The sequence below is a fragment of the Salmo salar genome, chromosome ssa09 (assembly GCF_905237065.1).
Source record: "Salmo salar chromosome ssa09, Ssal_v3.1, whole genome shotgun sequence".
Taxonomy (NCBI): domain Eukaryota; kingdom Metazoa; phylum Chordata; class Actinopteri; order Salmoniformes; family Salmonidae; genus Salmo; species Salmo salar.
In genome coordinates, this window is record NC_059450.1 from 41,687,726 (window position 1) to 41,709,106 (window position 21,381).

General features: G+C 43.5%; 1 protein-coding gene across 2 annotated transcripts in view; it reads left to right on the forward strand.

Moving 5' to 3' along the window:
- The window catches only part of LOC106611366 (forkhead box protein N3), a 215,342-nt gene extending 194,607 nt beyond the window's left edge, over positions 1-20,735 (forward strand). For both annotated transcript variants that reach the window (XM_045723679.1, XM_014211522.2), the window contains exons 5-6: positions 11,194-11,302; positions 15,795-20,735. In XM_045723679.1, the coding sequence (XP_045579635.1) occupies positions 11,194-11,302; positions 15,795-16,335 (650 nt within the window). In that variant the 3' untranslated portion in view covers positions 16,336-20,735. The remainder of the gene's footprint in view (positions 1-11,193; positions 11,303-15,794) is intronic.
- Positions 20,736-21,381: the final 646 nt, after the last annotated feature.

Below are 21,381 nucleotides of genomic sequence, written 5' to 3' on the forward strand. Positions count from 1 at the left end.
CGTTGTAGAGACCCACTGGAGCATAGCATGGACCACAGTTTACAGATCCCTCCAGCCCTCTTTCTCTCCCTGTCTCTCTCCCTCTCTCTCTCCCTGTCTCTCTCCCTGTCTCTCTCCCTTTATCTCTCCCTGTCTCTCTCCCTGTCTCTCTCCCTTTATCTCTCCCTGTCTCTCTCCCTGTCTTTCTCCCTGTCTCCCTGTCTCTCTCCCTCCATCCCTGTCTCTCTCCCTCCATCCCTGTCTCTCTCGCTGTCTCTTTCCCTCCAGCCTGTCTCTCTCACTCCATCCCTGTCTCTCTCCCTCCATCCCTGTCTCTCTCCCTGTCTCTCTCCCTCCATTCCTGTCTCTCTCCCTCCATCCCTGTATCTCTCCCTGTCTCTCCCTCCATTCCTGTCTCTCTCTCTCCCTCCATCCCTGTCTCTCTCCCCCACCCCTGTCTCTCTCCCTGTCTCTCTCCCTCCATTCCTGTCTCTCTCCCTCCATCCCTGTCTCTCTCCCCCATCCCTGTTTCTCTCCCTGTCTCTCTCCCTCCATTCCTGTCTCTCTCTCTCCCTCCAGCCATCCCTCTCTTTCACCTCATCCCTGTCTCTCTCTCATTCCTCTCTCTCTCTCTCCCTCATCCCTGTCTCTCTCCCTCATCCCTCTCTCTCCCTCATCCCTCTCTCTCCCTCCATCCCTGTCTCTCTCCCTCTATCCCTGTCTCTCTCCCTTCACCCCTGTCTCTCTCTCTCCATCCCTCTCCTTCTCTCTCCATCCCTCTCTCCCTCCATTCCTCACTATCTCCCTCCATCACTCTCTTTCTTACTCAATCCCTCTCTCTCATCCCTCTCCTTCTCTCTCCATCCCTCTCTCTCTCCCTCCATCCCTGTCTCTCTCCCTCTCTCTACCTCTCTCTCTCTCTCTCCACCCTCTCTCTCATCACGCTCTCTCTTACTCAATCCCTCTCTCTCTCTCTCTCTCTCTCTCTCTCATCCCTCTCGCTCCCTCCATCCCTGTCTCTCACCCTCCGTCCCTGTCTCTCGCTACCTCCATCCCTCTGTATTTACTCTCTCAGTCCATCCAGGTTATTGTGTTGATACAAAGACCCAGAGCCCTCCCCACCAGCTTCTTTCCTCTTCTCTACTGTTTTGTGTCCTCTCCTCGTCTCTCAATACAAACAGATAAAGAGACATTCTAAAGGAGAGAGACTTTGTTTAAATCACTAGGCTTTGATTTCTGGGTATAAGGCACTAGATTAGAGACTTTAGTGTGTTGTGTTAGGTACTAGTCTAGGTACTGGGGATGGGAATGTCATCTACAACTGCTTTACAGGTCTAATAAAGAGTTAATGATGCTGACTGACCCTGTCTTTGTGCTGCTCACTGTGAAGAAAAGCAATGGTTTTACTGAAGTGAATGAGCCTCGATCCTCATGGTGACAGTCTATAGGCCAGTGCATTGACATTACTGAACACAGAGGTTGTATTTGTGATAAGAAAAACAGTCAAATGTAAGTAGGTAAAATTATGAATATATCTTTCCTCGCTCTTGCAACTCTTCCCATTATTGGCTTATAAAGAGAATGTGTTTACACTCAGTCAACTTACTTGTTAAAAATATTAGTACAAAGGTTAGATAAAACAGAGCATAGCCATAATGCCATGATGAAAGCTCCAGTCTTGTATAGTGAATTAACCTGAACATCCAGAATGCGGATTATATGCGACACATTACATTGGAGTATAACGTTTTGACCTTAAAGTAGGAAGAGAAGGTCAATGGATTTGACATGCATCAAAGTCTATGGTGTGAACTGAGGTGTGTAGTGTGTGTATGTGCGTGTGTGTCATGTGTGTCTGTGTGTGCACACGTTTGTTTGTGCATAAGTGTGTGTCCGTGTGTATGGGCCATTTAATGATGAGATTAGTGCGTTCACTGGGCATATCATTGTGCTGATGCCAGGTTTAGCCAGTAACCACAGGTTTAGCCAGTAACCACAGGTTTAGCCAGTAACCACAGGTTTAGCCAGTAACCACAGGTTTAGCCAGTAACCACAGGTTTAGCCAGTAACCACAGGTTTAGCCTCTACCCCTCCCTAATAACTGATGAAGGTGAAATTACCCTCAACCACAGATCTGGGATCAGATTACCCTATAACCAGAACCTGGGGGGAGAAGGCAACATAGCTTACTCTGATGGAGAGATGGAGAAGAAGAGAACAAGACAGAGACAGAGAGAGCTCTGTCTGCTAAAGGATTATTACTTGACACATAGGAAAGAATTAACAAAGAAACAGAGGAAACTAGAATGCTGTCTGGCCCTAAACAGAGAGTGCACAATGGCAGAATACCTGACCACAGTGACTGACCCCAAATGAAGGAAAGCTTTGACTATGTACAGACTCAGTGAGCATAGCCTCGCTATTGAGAAAGGCCGCCGTAGGCAGACCTGGCTCTCGAGACAAGACAGGCTATGTGCACACTGCCCACAAAATGAGGTGGAAACTGAGCTGCACTTCCCAAGCTCCTGCCAAATGTATGACCATATTAGAGACACGTATTTCCCTCAGATTACACAGACCCACAAAGAATTTGAAATAAATCCAATTTTGATAAACTCCCGTATCTATTGTGTGAAATACCACAGTGTGCCATCACAGCAGCAAGATTTGTGAGCTGTTGCCACAAGAAAAGGGCAACCAGTGAAGAACAAACGCCATTGTAAATACAACCCATATTTATATTGATTTATTTTCCCTTTTGTACTTTAACTATTTGCACATCGTTACAACACTGTATATAACTATAATATGACATTTTAAATGCCGCTGCTACTTTGGAACTTCTGTGAGTGTAAAGTTTACTGTTCATTTTTATTGTTTATTTCACTTTTGTTTATTATCGATTTCACTTGCTTTGGCAATGTAAACAAACGTTTCCCATGCCAATTTTTTATAAAAAAAATGTATTTGACCTTTATTGAACCAGGTAGGCTAGTTGAGAACAAGATCTCATTTACAACTGCGACCTGGACAAGATAAAGCAAAGCAGTTCAACACATACAACAACACAGAGTTACACATGGAATAAACAAACATACAATCAATAATACAGTAGAAAAATCTATATACAGTGTGTGCAAATGAGGTAAGATAAGGGAGTTTAGGCAATACATAGGCCATAGTGGCAAAATAATTACAATATAGCAATTATACACTGGAGTGATAGATGTGCAGAAGATGAAAGTGCAAGTAGAGATACTGGGGTGCAAAGGAGCAAAATAAATAAATAAATACAGTATGGGGATGAGGTAGTTGGATGGGCTATTTACAGATGGGCTGTGTAGAGGTGCAGTGATCTGTGAGCTGCTCTGACTGGTGCTTATAGCTAGTGAGGGAGATATGAGTCTCCAGCTTCAGTGATTTTTGCAGTTTGTTCCAGTCATTGGCAGCAGAGAACTGGAAGGAAAGGTGGCCAAAGGAAGAATTGGCTTTGGGGGTGACCAGTGAGATATACCTGCTGGGGCGCATGCTACGGGTGGGTGCTGCTATGGTGAACAGTGAGCTGAGATAAGGCGGGGCTTTACCTAGCAGAGACTTGTAGATGACCTGGAGCCAGTGAGTTTGGCGACGAGTATGAAGCGAGGGCCAACCAACGAGAGCGTACAGGTCGCAGTAGTATATGGGGCTTTGGTGACAAAACGGATGGCACTGTGATAGACTGCATCCAATTTGTTGAGTAGAGTGTTGGAGGCTATTTTATAGATGACATCGCCGAAGTCGAGGATCGGTAGGATGGTCAGTTTTACGAGGGTATGTTTGGCAGCATGAGTGATGGATGCTTTGTTGCGAAATAGGAAGCCGATTCTTGATTTAATTTTGGATTGGAGATGCTTAATGTGAGTCTGGAAGGAGAGTTTACAGTCTAACCAGACACCTAGGTATTTGTAATTGTCCACATATTCTAAGTCAGAACCGTAGTAGTGATGCTGGACAGGCGGGCAGGTACAGGCAGCAATCGGTTGAAGAGGATGAATTTAGTTTTACTTGCATTTAAGAGCAGTTGGAGGCCATGGAAGGAGAGTTGTATGGCATTGAAGTTCGTCTGGAGGTTAGTTAACACACTGTCCAAAGAAGGGCCAGAGGTGTACAGAATGTTGTTGTCTGTGTAGAGGTGGATCAGAGAATCACCAGCAGCAAGAGCGACATCATTGATATATACAGAGATGAATACCATAAAGCCCTTGAATTGAATTGAGAGGGAGAGAGGGAGTCTGTCATTCAGACAGACAGACAGACAGATGGAGAGAGACATAGAGAGACAGTCATGTGAAAGGAGAAAGAGAGAGAAACTGAGTGTGAGTGGTTATCCCTATCCATCCCCTGCTGTAGCTCTGTGTGTAGTGGAGAGAGGCTCTCCCCCTAGTGGCCAGACTGTGTAACACATGTGTTAGTCAGACCTGTCAGGATTGTCCATTCTACCAGCTCTAGTTCTTCGCTCCTGTGTCTGTCATGGAGGGGAAGCATCAGGTGCACTACATTGATCGAGAGGTCACAGTTGAGAACGTTATTCCATTCCAGGGAGTGTGTATGTATGGATCTGGTTAGGAGCCGTCTGCCAATGTTCCCGCTTCTCAGATTGACCTTTTGACAATTATTATTTTATTTAACCTTTATTTTACTAGGCAAGTCAGTTAAGAACAAATTCTTATTTTCAATGACAACATCTGGCCTCTATGAGAACTTCAGTGTTGACCCTATTAGAGAAGCACATCAGAGTCTGATGACATGACACTTTGGATTCTGTCCTCAAGTCCACCCTTTTCTCTATATAGTGCACTACTTTTGACCAGGGACAATGGAACTCTGGTCAAAAGTAGTGCACTAAATAGGGGACAGGGTGCCATTTGGGATGCAGTATTTATAATGAGAATAGTAGAGGGAGGTAGAGATTGAGATGAGTTGAAAGAGAGTGCATACGAGAGATAGAGAGAGATAGCGAAACGGATGGAGATGATGAGAGGTTAAGTTACATTAATCAGCCACTCAGTAATATCTATATCACAGGGTTGATACTATTTAAAACTATACGACTTGACACTACTCTCTACCATTTGATTTGACGCTGCTTTCTTTATTACCTTCCAATCGACTTAAAGCATTCCAGTCGTTCCTGTGTCCAAGCTAAGATAGTCTGCGTGCACTTTCTCTCTGATGGCATTTAGCCCATCCCTCATGTCCCTGTGTTTGAATGGACAGCGTTGTGTAACCTGGACCTGCTACAATGGAGCTACAAAGCAGGTTTCCCACGAGCCTTTCATCCTGCTGGCCCAGGGAGGGGCAACTCCAGTCCTAAGGGGGGCCAGAGCAGTGTCACACTTTCCTCCCATTCCTAGTAAACACAGCTGATTAAACTAATTGCATTCTAAACTGAAGATCGTGATTCGTTTCTTATTGGAGTCAGGTGTTTTAGCTGGGGCAACAGTGTGACAACAATCAGGCTTCCGAGGACTGGGGTTGCCCATCCCTGTGCTAACCCAACCACGATAATGCCATACCCTCTCCGCGTCTCTGTGTCACTTCACATCCTATCACACACACAGCCTGTGTGTGTGTGTGTGTGTGTGTGTGTGTGTGTGTGTGTGTGTGTGTGTGTGTGTGTGTGTGTGTGTGTGTGTGTGTGTGTGTGTGTGTGTGTGTGTGTGTGTGCGTGTGTGTGTTCATGTGTGTGTGTGTGTGTGTGCGTGTTTGTTGGGGTCCCTCTCTTTTCAGGGGTTGAGATAAAATCAAAAAGAGAGCATTTTCATCCCTGCTGTTCCATTTATCCTTCTTTTGGTTGGTTAGCAAGCTTAGTAACTGTCACTATAGCGGACATAGTTGTATACGGTTGCCATGGCAGGAAAGGGGGTTGCCAAGGCAACAATTTGGACTTTCTTAATCGACAGGAAAGTGAGCATGATTCCAAACGGTTAATATTTTTCCCACTCTCGCGCTTTTATTTTGTCTCTCTCTCTCTCTCCAAGACTGTCATCTGCTCTAAATTAGTTCATGTTTCTCTCTGTTGTGGGGAGGTTGAATTCATCCCTGTATGTTTCTCTCTGTTGTGGGGAGGTTGAATTCATCCCTGTATGTTTCTCTCTGTTGTGGGGAGGTTGAATTCATCCCACTATGTTTCCCTCTGTTGTGGGGAGGTTGAATTCATTCCTGTATCTTTCTCTCTGTTGTGGGGAGGTTGAATTCATTCCTGTATCTTTCTCTCTGTTGTGGGGAGGTTGAATTCATCCCTGTATCTTTCTCTCTGTTGTGGGGAGGTTAAATTCATCCTTGTATCTTTCTCTCTGTTGTGGGGAGGTTGAATTCATCCCTGTATCTTTCTCTCTGTTGTGGGGAGGTTGAATTCATCCCTGTATGTTTCTCTCTGTTGTGGGGAGGTTGAATTCATCCCTGTATCTTTCTCTCTGTTGTGGGGAGGTTGAATTCATCCCTGTATCTTTCTCTCTGTTGTGGGGAGGTGTCCTACGTTAACCAATTTGTGTGTATGTGTGTGTTGAGGAGTATTGACAGGGGTCTAACTCAGGTCTAATCTAAGAATTAATTTGTTGAATTATTCTCTCCAAAAATAAGTCTCTCACTGTTGCTGCCTGCTATCGACCCCCCTCCGCTCCCAGCTGTGCCCTGGACACCATTTGTGAATTGATCGCCCCCCATCTATCTTCAGAGTTCGTTCTGTTAGGTGACCTAAACTGGGATATGCTTAACACCCCGGCAGTCCTACAATCTAAGCTAGATGCCCTCAATCTCACACAAATCATCAATGAACCCACCAGGTACAACCCTAAATCCGTGAACATGGGCACCCTCATAGACATTATCCTGACCAACTTGCCCTCCAAATACACCTCTGCTGTTTTCAATCAGGATCTCAGCGATCACTGCCTCATTGCCTGTATCCGTTGTGGGTCCGCGGTCAAACAACCACCCCTCATCACTGTCAAACGCTCCCTAAAACACTTCTGTGAGCAGGCCTTTCTAATCGACCTGGCCTGGGTATCCTGGAAGGATATTGACCTCATCCCGTCAGTCGAGGATGTCTGGTCATTCTTTAAAGTAATTTCCTCACCATCTTAGATAAGCATGCCCCGTTCAAAAAATGCAGAACTAAGAACAGATATAGCCCTTGGTTCACTCCAGACCTGACTGCCCTTGACCATCACAAAAACATCCTGTGGCGGACTGCAATAACATTGAATAGTCCCCGCGATATGCAACTGTTCAGGGAAGTCAGGAACCAATACACACAGTCAGTCAGGAAAGCAAAGGCTAGCTTTTTCAAGCAGAAATTTGCATCCTGTAGCTCTAACTCCAAAAAGTTTTGGGACACTGTAAAGTCCATGAAGAACAAGAGCACCTCCTCCCAGCTGCCCACTGCACTGAGGCTAGGTAACACGGTCACCACCGATAAATTTCAATAAGCATTTCTCAGAGGCTGGCCATGCCTTACGCCTGGCTACTCCAACCCCGGGCAACAGCTCCGACCCCCCCTCCCACAGCTACTCGCCCAAGCCTCCCCAGCTTCTCCTTCACTGATAGAGTTCAGTGTGTCAAATCGGAGGGCATGTTGTCCGGACCTCTGGCAGTCTCTATGGGGTACCACAGGGTTCAATTCTCGGGCCGACTCTTTTCTCTGTATATATCAATGATGTCGCTCTTGCTGCGGGCGATTCCCTGATCCACCTCTACGCAGATGACACCATTCTGTATACTTCTGGCCCTTCCTTGGACACTGTGTTAACAAACCTCCAAACGAGCTTCAATGCCATACAACATTCCTTCCGTGGCCTCCAACTGCTCTTAAACGCTAGTAAAACCAAATGCATGCTTTTCAATCGTTCGCATCACAACCCTGGACGTTTCCGACCTAGAATATGTGGACAACTATAAATACCTAGGTGTCTGGCTAGACTGTAAACTCTCCTTCCAGACTCATATTAAACATCTCCAATCCAAAATCAAATCTAGAATCGGCTTTCTATTTTGCAACAAAGCCTCCTTCACTCACGTCGCCAAACTTACCCTAGTAAAACTGACTATCCTACCGATCCTCGATTTCGGCGATGTCGTCTACAAAATAGCTTCCATTACTCTACTCAGCAAACTGGATGCAGTCTATCACAGTGCCATCCGTTTTGTTACCAAATAAACTTATACCCACCACTGCGACCTGTATGCTCTAGTCGGCTGGCCCTCGCTACATATTCGTCGCCAGACCCACTGGCTCCAGGTCATCTATAAGTCTATGCTACGTAAAGCTCCACCTTATCTCAGTTCACTGGTCACTATAACAACACCCACCCGTAGCACATGCTCCAGCAGGTATATCTCACTGATCATCCCCAAAGCCAACACCTCATTTGGCCACCTTTCCTTCCAGTTCTCTGCTGCCAGTGACTGGAACGAATTGCAAAAATCGCTGAAGTTGGAGACTTTTATTTCCCTCGCCAACTTTAAGCATCAGCTACCTGAGCTGCTAACCGATTTCTGCAGCTGTACATAGTCCATCTGTAATGTAACAGTCCATACTGTTTTTATTTTGTTTACTTTTCTGCTCTTTTGCACACCAGTATTTCTACTTGCACATCATCATATGCTCATTTATCACTCCAGTGTTAATCTGCTACATTTTAATTATTCGCTACTATGGCCTATTTATTGCCTACCTCCTCATGCCTTTTGCACACACTGTATATAGACTTTCTTTTTTTCTACTGTGTCATTGACTTGTTTATTGTGTTATTGGCTTGTTTATTGTTTACTCCATGTGTAACTCTGTGTTGTTGTCTGTGTCACACTGCTTTGCTTTATCTTGGCCAGGTCGCAGTTGTAAATGAGAACTTGTTCTCAACTTGCCTACCTGGTTAAATAAAGGTGAAATACATTTTAAAAAATAAAATAAAATTATCCAAGCAGTGTGTGAGTGAACATGCTAGCTAGCCACTCTTCCACCATGCTAGCTAGCCACTCTTCCACCATGCTAGCTAGCCACTCTTCCACCAAGCTGTCCTTTCAGTCTGTTGTCCATTCTATCATTCCAATGTGTTGACTCAGTGGTTATTTTAAAAGATGATGTCCCACATCATTTCCATAGTCTTTTCTCTGTTTACAATCTCTCTCTCTCTCTCTTTTCTCTCTGTCTCTTTCTTTCTCTCTCTCTCTCTCTCTGTTTTCTCTCTCTTTCTTTCTCTCTCTCTCTCTTTCTCTCTCGTTCTCACTCTCTTTTTTCTCTCTCTCTCTTTTTTCTCTCTGTCTCTTTCTTTCTCTCTCTCTCTTTTTCTATCGCTCTTTCTCTCTCTTTCTCTCTCTCTCTTTCTCTCTCTCTCCATGGTGTTTTGAGTGTTTTCAAGCCCTCTCTGACCTGTTTCACTCTGAACTACATACCACTGTGTAGCAGAGACATGTTGTGAGGTGAAGGCGTCACGGTATAGAACTGAGACTCGTCCTCCTTCAGTATTTTCTCTTTTATGTAGACATTTCAGATGGTAGATACAGAGTCATGGATGTAGACGGGAGAAAGTCAGAAAATGTCAGTGGTTGGATTCGAGTTTAGTGTTACGGCCATGGTTTAGTGTTACGGCCATGGTTTAGTGTTGCGGCCATGGTTTAGTGTTGCGGCCATGGTTTAGTGTTACGGCCATGGTTTGGTGTTACTGCCATGGTTTAGTGTTACGGCCATGGTTTAGTGTTACAGCCATGGTTTGGTGTTACTGCCGTGGTTTAGTGTTGCGGCCGTGGTTTAGTGTTACGCCCATGGTTTAGTGTTGCCGCCATGGTTTAGTTTTGCGGCCATGGTTTAGTGTTGCGGCCATGGTTTAGTGTTGCGGCCATGGTTTAGTGTTGCGGCCATGGTTTAGTGTTGCGGCCATGGTTTAGTGTTACGGCCATGGTTTAGTGTTACGGCCATGGTTTAGTGTTACGGCCATGGTTTAGTCTTACGGCCGTGGTTTAGTCTTACGGCCGTGGTTTAGTGTTACAGCCGTGGTTTGGTGTTACTGCCGTGGTTTAGTGTTGCGGCCGTGGTTTAGTGTTACGGCCATGGTTTAGTGTTACGGCCATGGTTTAGTGTTGCGGCCATGGTTTAGTGTTGCGGCCATGGTTTAGTGTTACGGCCATGGTTTAGTGCTGCGGCCATGGTTTAGTGTTGCGGCCATGGTTTAGTGTTACGGCCATGGTTTAGTGTTACGGCCATGGTTTAGTGTTACAGCCGTGGTTTGGTGTTACTGCCGTGGTTTAGTGTTGCGGCCGTGGTTTGGTGTTACTGCCGTGGTTTAGTGTTGCGGCCATGGTTTAGTGTTGCGGCCATGGTTTAGTGTTACGGCCATGGTTTAGTGTTGCGGCCATGGTTTAGTGTTATGGCCATGGTTTAGTGTTACGGCCATGGTTTAGTGTTGCGGCCATGGTTTAGTGTTGCGGCCATGGTTTGGTGTTACTGCCATGGTTTAGTGTTGCGGCCATGGTTTGGTGTTACTGCCATGGTTTAGTGTTGCGGCCATGGTTTAGTGTTATGGCCATGGTTTAGTGTTACGGCCATGGTTTAGTGTTGCGGCCATGGTTTAGTGTTACGGCCATGGTTTGGTGTTACTGCCATGGTTTAGTGTTACGGCCATGGTTTGGTGTTACGGCCATGGTTTAGTGTTGCGGCCATGGTTTAGTGTTGCGGCCATGGTTTAGTGTTACGGCCATGGTTTAGTGTTACGGCCATGGTTTAGTGTTGCGGCCATGGTTTAGTGTTACGGCCATGGTTTAGTGTTGCGGCCATGGTTTAGTGTTGCGGCCATGGTTTAGTGTTACGGCCATGGTTTAGTGTTGCGGCCATGGTTTAGTGTTACGGCCATGGTTTAGTGTTGCCTGGGCCTATATTGTGTCCATATCTGAGTTGGCGGCTTTGCAGGGAATCCTTCTCCATCTCTTTCTGTCATCATCTCTCTTTCCTCCCATCCTTATCCCTCCTTCCCTCCTTTTTAGGATGATGTGATTTAGTTTATTTTCATTGACATGATTTGAGATCTGCTTGGCTTGTTAGAAACTCCTAACCTCAACCACAAACAAACTAAGCAGATGGCAAATCATGTCAATCTCTTTTTAAGTGTGTGCACTGTATCATACTATATGTATGTGTCTTACTGACTCTCTCTCTCTTCTTTCTCTTCTCTCTCTCTTCAGTCCCTCAGGGAGTGATCCAGAACGGAGCCAGAATGATGAGTCATGGCCTGTACACAGGAATACGACCACTACCCATCAATCCTATAGGGATCAGGACAGCTGCTGAGAGGTTGGTATATCTGCCATAGAGAGAGAGAGACCCACTGGCAACAGATGTCAATTCATTGTCTATTCCACGTTGTTAAAACAACATTGTGTGTGCCCAGTGGACTAATTTAGAGCAGATGACAGTCTTGGAGAGAGAGAGAGAGACAAAATAAAAGCGCGAGAGTGGGAAAAATATTAACCGTTTGGAATCATGCTCACTTTCCTGTCGATTAAGAAAGTCCAAATTGTTGCCTTGGCAACCCCCTTTCCTGCCATGGCAACCGTATACAACTATGTCCGCTATAGTGACAGTTACTAAGCTTGCTAACCAACCAAAAGAAGGATAAATGGAACAGCAGGGATGAAAATGCTCTCTTTTTGATTTTATCTCAACCCCTGAAAAGAGAGGGGCCCCAACAAACACGCACACACACACACACACACATGAACACACACACGACACCCACACACACACACACACACACACACACACACACACACACACACACACACACACACACACACACAGGAGCTTCGGTGAAGAGGCTACATCAGAAGCACAGTAAGATGTGGCCTGAGGCTGTGCAGGTGTGTGCAGGTAACAGCCTCACATGGAAACACAGTGGTCCAGCTGAGCTACGTTTAACACAGTGGTCCAGCTGAGCTCTGTTTAACACAGTGGTCCATCTGAGCTACGTTTAACACAGTGGTCCATCTGAGCTTTAAAATGTACTTTTGGGTGTCTGGGAAACTGTATGGAGTAAAAAGTACATTATTTTCTTTAGGGATGTAGTGAAGTAAAAGTAAAAGTAATTAAAAATATAAATAGTAAAGTACAGCTACTCCCAAAAACTACTTCAGTAGTACTTTAAAGTATTTTTCTTAAAGTACTTTACACCACTGCCCTGTTTGTGTTAGAGATGTGTGAATACAAAAATCTGAGCCTCGTGTCATCACTAAGAGACAAATCCCTGAAGGGTTCTACTTCCTCCTCTCTGCCACAACAAATTCATTCAGACACTGGCCTCATTACGGAAAAGAAATGCCATCATTGATACATCTAATCCGCATTTTATTTCAGAGGGCTATCTCTTTGAAATAACTTCTAAGCCTATTCACAATGATATTGGGCTGGATGTTGATACGGGAAACTTGCTGAACAAAGCTTTTCTTTTCGGGCTATTTACAAAAATAAGTCCTGGATGCTTTGTTAGCTATAGACAATAAAGAAATCCACAGGGGCTGACTAATTATCTCTAGCCACTTTAATAATTAAAAATTGGATGTAATAAATGTATCACTAGTCACTTTAAACAATGGCACTTTATATAATGTATACATCCCCTACATTACTCATCTCATATGTATATACTGTACTCTATACCATCTACTGCAGCTTGACTATGCCGTTCGGCCATCGCTCATCCATATATGTATATGTACATATTCTTATTCATTCCTTTACACTTGTGTGTATAAGGTAGTTGTTGTGAAGTTGCACTACTACTAAACCAATCAGGGTTTAGGTGTGGGCCTGGGCACTACTACTAAACCAATCAGGGTTTAGGCCTGGGCACTACTAGTAAACCAATCAGGGTTTAGGCCTGGGCACTATTACTAAACCAATCAGGGTTTAGGTGTGGGCCTGGGCACTATTACTAAACCAATCAGGGTTTAGGTGTGGGCCTGGGCACTATTACTAAACCAATCAGGGTTTAGGTGTGGGCCTGGGCACTACTACTAAACCAATCAGGGTTTAGGCCTGGGCCTGGGCACTACTACTAAACCAATCAGGGTTTAGATCTGGGTCTGGGCACTACTACTAAACCAATCAGGGTTTAGGTGTGGGCCTGGGCACTACTACTAAACCAATCAGGGTTTAGGTCTGGGCCTGGGCACAATTACTAAACCAATCTGGGTTTAGGCCTGGGCACTACTACTAAACCAATCAGGGTTTAGGTGTGGGCCTGGGCACTATTACTAAACCAATCAGGGTTTAGGTCTGGGCCTGGGAACTACTACTAAACCAATCAGGGTTTAGGTCTGGGCCTGGGCACTATTACTAAACCAATCAGGGTTTAGGGTTAACCCTAACCCTAACCCGAGTGCCGCAGCGGTCTAAGGCACTGCATCACAGTGCTAGAGGCGTTACTACAGACCCTGCTTCGATCCTGATGCCAAGAGTGTGCACAGCTGTCATCAAGGCAAAGGGTTGCTACTTTGAAGAATCTCAAATATAAGATATATAATATTTGTTTAACACTTTTTTGGTTACTACATGATATCATATGTGTTATTTCATGGTTTTGATGTCTTTAATATTATTCTACAATGTAAAAAAAAAAGTACAAATAAAGAAAAACCCCAGAATAAGTAGGTGTGTGTCACGTCCTGACCAATATTTAGGTATTATTTCTATTATATTTGGTCAGGACGTGGCAGAGGTATATTTGTTTTGTATTATGGGGTTTTGTGTGTGGTGTAGTGGGGTGTATTAGTTTGGTATAGGTTCTAGGTTTGTTTTTCTATGTGTAGTTTTGGGTGCTGGACTCTCAATTGGAGGCAGGTGTTTCTAGTTGCCTCTGATTGGGAGTCCCATAAGTAGGTGTGTGTTTGTTTGGTTTTGGTGGGTAGTTCTGTAACGGCTGTCTTCTGTAAAAATGGACCAAGGCGCAGCAGGTATGTGAATACTCATCTTTAATAAAAATAAAGGAGTAGAGCATCCACTTAACAATTCAAACAATATATAAGACAGGAACAGTTTTGCAGGCACACAACACGCAGTGCAAAAACAACTACCCACGAAAACCAAACAAACACACACCTACTTATGGGACTCCCAATCAGAGGCAACTAGAAACACCTGCCTCCAATTGAGAGTCCAGCACCCAAAACTACACATAGAAAAACAAACCTAGTACCTATACCAAACTAATACACCCCACTACACCACACACAAAACCCCATAATACAAAACAAATATACCTCTGCCACGTCCTGACCAAATATAATAGAAATAATACCTAAATATTGGTCAGGACGTGACAGTGTGTCCAAAATGTTGACTGGTACTGTAGATGCAGACAAGAGTGTGCAAGGCAGTGTTGAATGTATCACTTTCTGTCACCTTGATTACTTAAAATTATTTCAACCTGCGTTGAAAACGCTCTTTCATAGGCTAGGTTGTAGCAACCTCATGATGGGTAGAGAGAAAATTCTAGTATCATGTAGTAGCCTAAACCTATCAATGTTACATTGAACTGGGTGAATGGAATATGAATGACAGTCATCCAATATGCTGTAATAGAAATAAGGCCATGCTCATGAAAGAAATAAGCATCCGCCCTCATCTTAAACGGCACTGGCCGCCACTGCTGTTGAGGTATAGACACCTGAGTTGCTTAATCCGTTGACAGGATTGGTTAACTCTTGAGGTTCCTAGGGTCTCCACCGAGCTAGGTAAATCTGCTTTTAGTTTTATTGCCCCGTATTGCTGGAACAAAATTCTAAATACATTTAATCTTGATGTTCTGGTGCCGTTCGGGCAGTTTAGAGTATTGATTGGGGACTTATTTGTGGAGGAATGTAACTCTTTCTGGGTGTGCTTCCCGTGACTGGGTGTGCTTCCCGTGACTTCCCGTTTGAGCTTCCCGTGACTGTGGTTTTGTATTTTATTGTGTACATACACTGATAATCACCAATGTAGGATTTGTAGTGCTGTCACACAAAGTGAATCGACTTGAATTGAATGGTACTTCCTTGATCCCCAAGGGGGGGAATTGAATTGTCACAGGTTTTATATTGAAATCACAGCCGTTGCAAACATGCAGAGCGTTGTGCTACTTTGCACGACAGATTCTTACATCTTACTGATGGCAGGACGTAGGGCTAAGTCCATTAGAATCATCAGCCGAGAGACACCACAACACTGCATACACTCCTCTCCTCATCTAGCTGATGGCAGGACGTAGGGCTAACTCCATTAGAATCATCAGCCGAGAGACACCACAACACTGCATACACTCCTCTCCTCATCTAGCTGATGGCAGGACGTAGGGCTAACTCCATTAGAATCATCAGCCACATAGCATTAGCTCTTTAGCTCCGTACTCCAGTCTCTGAAGGGGCCACTCAGACATGAGACCTGTCTACATTTAATTAGCTGATGTCTCACTGATTAGAGGTAGCAGTCACAGCTAGCACTGTACTGTGCTTCTGATGTAGCCTCTTCACTGAAGCTCCTGTGTGTGTGTGTGTGTGTGTGTGTGTGTGTGTGTGTGTGTGTGTGTGTGTGTGTGTGTGTGTGTGTGTGTGTGTGTGTGTGTGTGTGTGTGTGTGTGTGTGTGTGTGTGTGTGTAAACATGCTAACGACATGAGTCAAATGCAGGGAGCTGTGAAGTGTGTAATGTTTGTGTTAGTTAGTGTATCTGTTGTGTCCGCTGTCTGTTTCAGTGTTTGTGTGTGTATGTGTGTCTATGTAAGTGTATCTAACTTGTGTCTCTGTCTCTCTCCAGGTCTGTGCTGTCCGGAGGCTGTCGGAAGCGTAGTGACAGCAATCCCCCCTGTGACTCCCCATTGGTCAGCAGCGACCCCAAGGAGGACCACACCTACAGCACCAACCAATCGGATGACGGCAGTGACTACACCAGCGACTCCAGTCTCCGCAGCAATGGCCCCATTGCCCGGGACGTCGCCAACGATTCAGACTTTGACTACGAGGACGACGTAGACGACAAGAACAAGATCCAGCTGGAGATCAAGAAGGAGGAGCCGCGCGATTGGCCTATAGACACGATAGACTCAACCCCTTCCAGCCAGCAGCACAACAAGAAGCGGTATCACTTCCTGAAAGCCAAGCAGCGGATGGGCGTGGCTAGCGACACCCTCCCGCTAAAAAAACGGCGCACAGAAAAACCGCCAGAGAGTGATGACGAGGAGATGAAGGAGGCAGCGGGTTCGCTGCTCCACCTGGCGGGCGTCCGGGCCTGCTTGAACAATATCACCAACAGAACCGCCAAGGGCCAGAAAGAACAGAAAGAACCCACAAAAAACTGACCACAGAAAGACTGAGAGAGAAAGAAAGAGAGAGAGAGAGAGAGACTAACCTGAGAGAGTGAAGATTTTAAAAGAACAAAAATAAGAGAGAGAAACGGAAATACAAAACATCACTTTTAATATAGAAATGTACACTTTCTTTTTTCCAGGACATCAGGTGAATTCTGAAAGATTTGTGGCAATATCAAAAACAATCACTTTGTTTTCCTATCTTTAAAGTTAATGTTTTTGAAGGTTGCAAAAAATATGTTTTTTATTTGTTTTATTTGTTTAAAGGATATTAAAGCCATAGACACAACTTTTTCTGATATTCACCTAAGTTAGCAGGTTTCTGTTGGCTAAAAGTAACACGAATGAGAAACAAAATTACCTTTTTGGAAAACTGCCCCATCCAGGCTGAGATGTATGAATAGAATAGGGGATCAAATTGTTATTCATTTCAAAATGTACCCAATCCCAAACTATTGCCCTTTACAGGCTCATCAGACGCAGCTAACACTATATATTATTTTTTTTACATTTACATTTTTTTTTGTCATTTAGCAGACGCTCTTATCCAGAGCGACTTACAGTAGTGAATGCATACATTTCATACATTTTTTTTTTCTTCTCCGTACTGGTCCCCCGTGGGAATCGAACCCACAACCCTGGGTTGCAAACACCATGCTCTACCAACTGAGCCACATAATACATTTCAGCAGGCTCATACACTTGTTGTTTCTGTGGAATTTCCTGGTACAAAGTTCTTATGGGGTGCTTATCACTGACTATTTTGTTTTTACAGTGATATAGATCATTAAAATGTAATAAAGTAAGTATTCAGGGTCAGATCTTAACTTAAGATAGATTGATGTCTATGGCCTGCATATTCCTGTTAGGATGTGGCCATATACCTCAATATGTCATAATAAACAAGCACAAATACACATGCTATACTGGCTAAAGCAATGTTATATTAATCAACTAGTTCACTGAAATAACACAGGTATATGCTGAAGTAACACAGGTATATCCCCTTTGTTCAGCATCAGACTTTCGAAAACAATGGTGCTAATATGTCAGCTATTTAAAAATCTATATTTAAAATCTAGTTTGCCAAACTCTGTCTTGTCTGTCGGCAAAGAAGCTTCCCCAGATATTTTTTTTACATTAAATTATGTGATGCTGTTAGCTTAGTGACCATTAGCCTAGCCAAGCTCATAGAAAATATACTCATCAGTTAGCCTAGCCTAGCTAAGTCCATAGAAAAATATACTCATCAGTTAGCCTAGCCTAGCTAAGCCCATAGAAAATATACTCATCAGTTAGCCTAGCCTAGCTAAGCCCATAGAAAATATACTCATCAGTTAGCCTAGCCTAGCCTAGCTAAGCCCATAGAAAAGACACTCGGTAACCAGTTTTTGTATGTCCTTCCTTTGCGTGTCAGTGTTGGAACAGTGCCAAATAGGAATTCTTGGTCAGCCCACTGATGATGGTAGCACTTCCTTTGCTAACTGTCTTTCTAACTGCTACTCACATTTAGCCACCGGCGCTAGCTAGCATGCCAAGGCAGAGGGGACAGTGTTGTTTTCCCCTTAAAGGTAGGACTGTAGTGAGGTGAAGTTCGCTGGTACAAGTGGGATGAAGGAAGGGTTTGTTTTTTTCTGACGTGGTCTTCTCTAAATGTAAGCTAATTGAGTTTGGGAAAAGCCATAAGCTAATAGTCTGGCTGGCGCTTATCAGAGAGTAAAATAACGAAAAACATGTTAAGAGAACCTCAAAATTGCCTGTGTCCTTTTATGAAAGCAATCAACATGAATAACTGAGTTATACTCCAGTTGTACGTTATAGTGATATTCTCCCCGTGGCACAAACACGTGAACACCTTCATGTGTTGGATGGGAAATGATGCTGCGAAACCTGCCACATTTTATTTCATGTGAGAAGAACAATGATGTTTATTTTTTGTGTTTGTTTGTGTTTACTAACCTACCCTCATGACGTAATAAAGCAATTTCATCCAGTCAGGATAACACTGTATAAAAAGTTAAACTAGAGTTTGGGATTTTTTTCTTAATTTAAGCAATGTAGCCAGCATGATTTTTTTCCAAATCGTGTTGTATGGGTTCTGTAATGAAAAAGCGAAAAAATGTTTTATATTCATACAAAGATCATGTAAGGTAAATAATGTATTTAGCATGAAGCATGAATTATTTTCATATAAGTATCCTAGCGAACAAAAAGGTTCTGCCTGGAAGTTCTGCGCCCATAGGTGTGGAATCCTTCTCTGTTGTTTTGTCTTGTCTTTTTAAATTGATGGTTCCTTTCTTGTCATCCTCACTCAACCTTGTTTTAACTTGGGCTTTCATACAGTAAAACAACCTTATTCAGGGACAAAAAGCTGGTCTGTTGGACAAATCTCTGTCTGCAATATGACGGTACCTCTCTCTCCTCCCATTGGTGGATGGCAACTTCCTTCATCCATAGTGGATAAAACTACTATGTCCCAATGTTTGTTTGTAGTCACTAGATGGCCATGTTAGAAAGGACACAACTGACAAAATTGTCAGACCTTCTTGGCATGAAGATGAGTTATTTCTGGATTAAAAGGACCAAACGTCCCCTGTCTTCTCTGGCATGGACGTATAGTGACCCCTGTGTCTGATGGGTTCTCCCTGACAGGTGAATGTTGGAGCCCGTGGGATTAAAGGTGAGGTTAGGTGGTAGTGAGTGTTAGCTGTCTGTTCCCTCACCCCTCCTTCTCTGTGCCTGTTCTTCCATCGCTTCTTTCTTTTCTAAGGTTTTAGATGTCTTTGATATTTCAATGTCTTCCTTTTTTTCCCTTCTTTTTTTATGAAATAGGAGTTTACCAAAGTGTTTTTATGTTGTTATTTTATGTATCCGGCTGTGTTGTTGTCCTTTCTACTCTTGTAGCTCTTCAGGTCTTGTTGTCAGTATTAAGCAGGCTACTATAGACTCGTTGGACATGTAATAACTCAAAGGAAATTAATAAAATAAGACTGCTAGATAAATACAAACTATATAGTGCGTATTTTTACATTATCTCACCAGATTGCACTAAGATATTAAATGAGAGATTCATTTCAGTGCCAAAGGCTTTAATAATTCCTTATCTACCTGAAATAGATTACAAACATATGTTAACACGTCAAACATTGCCAGTGTGCTGTTGCATTTCTGTCAGATGCCCGTCGGACCGTCCTAGTCCTTGTTCTTGGTACCTACCACACTACACGCTGTGCATTGGCTCCTTGGAATGGGTTTAATTTCCAGAACATGCTCATTTTCTTTGTGGCCTTTTTAGTTGAATATAACACCCGTTATCCCATAATGCACTCCATTTGACCAGAGCTAACGAACCCAATGAGGCTCTGGTCGATGTAGTGCACTATATGGACAGTAGGGTATCAGTTGAGACATCCCTTATTTTCCCTTCATTAAGTTGAGGTGATGTGTAAATGTGTCTTCCACTGATAATATATTACTAAAGATATTTCCCATTGTTTGTTACATTATTCTTTGTGGGATACTGCCTTCCTAAAGTCGATAACACTCACTAGATAACTCTTCCTCCAATCACAATCCTTCAGGTGCCACAACGTATGAAGTGTTCTGGAAAAAACATTTAATATGAATTATTATCAATGAAATGTCAATACTAGGCAGGCAAATAGTGATGTATCTATTGATGAGTAAAAAAAATGTGTTTATTTGTTTCATCGTGTTCTTTGATTGTTTTATATCTATTTTTCTTCCATGTTTATTATTTAGAGGGGTTTTATGAGGAGAAGAAAGCGCAATGGATTGCCGGGTACTTATTTGCAGTACATTATTCACCTGGTCGTCATGGAAACCGCATGGTACTTTATCTCACTTATGTCAATAAATTCCGATAGAATCAGCAACTGCTGGGTTTTAAAAGATCCAATTTGTGGTTACAAATATTGAGTGACTTATTATTACCACTGTTGTTGTTAACAAAGAAACAAAACACTAAAAAGTCCCCATGTAGTTTCTATGTAAATAAGAGGCAGGTAGTGTTCTGTAAAAACATGCTACCGATCATTTCTGTGTCCTGTTTTTGAACCCTGTAGTCTTGATGGCATGACCTTCCAGCTGATCTGGTGATATGGAGTAGGTGCGTTCTGTATTTCATTGACGTGTATTCATATTGCCAAAGACAAACTACTTCATTAATTCATGTAAATATCACCGTGTCCGTTACTATGACAAAAGTATGTTTTTATGTTTGTGTTTTAGTTTCCCCCTCCCCCCAAAAAACTTACCATAAAGTTTCTGTGCTGTATTGTCTTCCAGTTGAAATGAAAACAGTTACTCCTGTGGTTAGGTTCCTTCAATAAGCCTTTAATAAACCTTTATGTATTTTAACTTTCAAACCCACATGAGTGGCTGGACTTTTTATGCCACTTAGCAGCACCTATTTGTGGTTATCATATACCTTTTTTTTGCTTTTCAATCCCCTCCAAGAGCACTTGTGGTTGTTTTGGAATACCTTAAGCACTCCTGCTACTTCTTTTCATCAAGCCTTTGTGTATTTTCTACTACTCATTTCTACATTTTAGAGGCGGTTTCCAGACTTTACAAAGAAAAGATGGAAAGAGGAAAGAAGGGTGAGGACAGGAAGAAGAGAGGAGAACAGGAAGAGGAAAGAAAAGTGAGGACAGGAAGAAGAGAGGGGAACACGAAGTGGAGAGGAGAACAGGAAGAGGAATGAAAAGTGAGGACAGGAAGAAGAGAGGAGAAGAGGAAGAGGAGAGGAGAACAGAAAGAAGAGTTGGGACAGGAAAAACAGGTGATGACAGGAAGAGGAAAGAAGAGTGAGGACAGGAAGAAGAGAGGAGAACAGGAAGAAGAGAGGAGGACATGAAGAAGAGAGGAGAACAGGAAGAAGAGAGGAGGACAGGAAGAGGATAGAAGTGAGGATATCCGGAAGAGGATAGAAGTGTGAGGACAGGAAGAAGAGAGGAGAACAGGAAGAGGAAAGAGTAAGGACAGGAAGAAGAGAGGAGAACAGGAAGAGGAAAG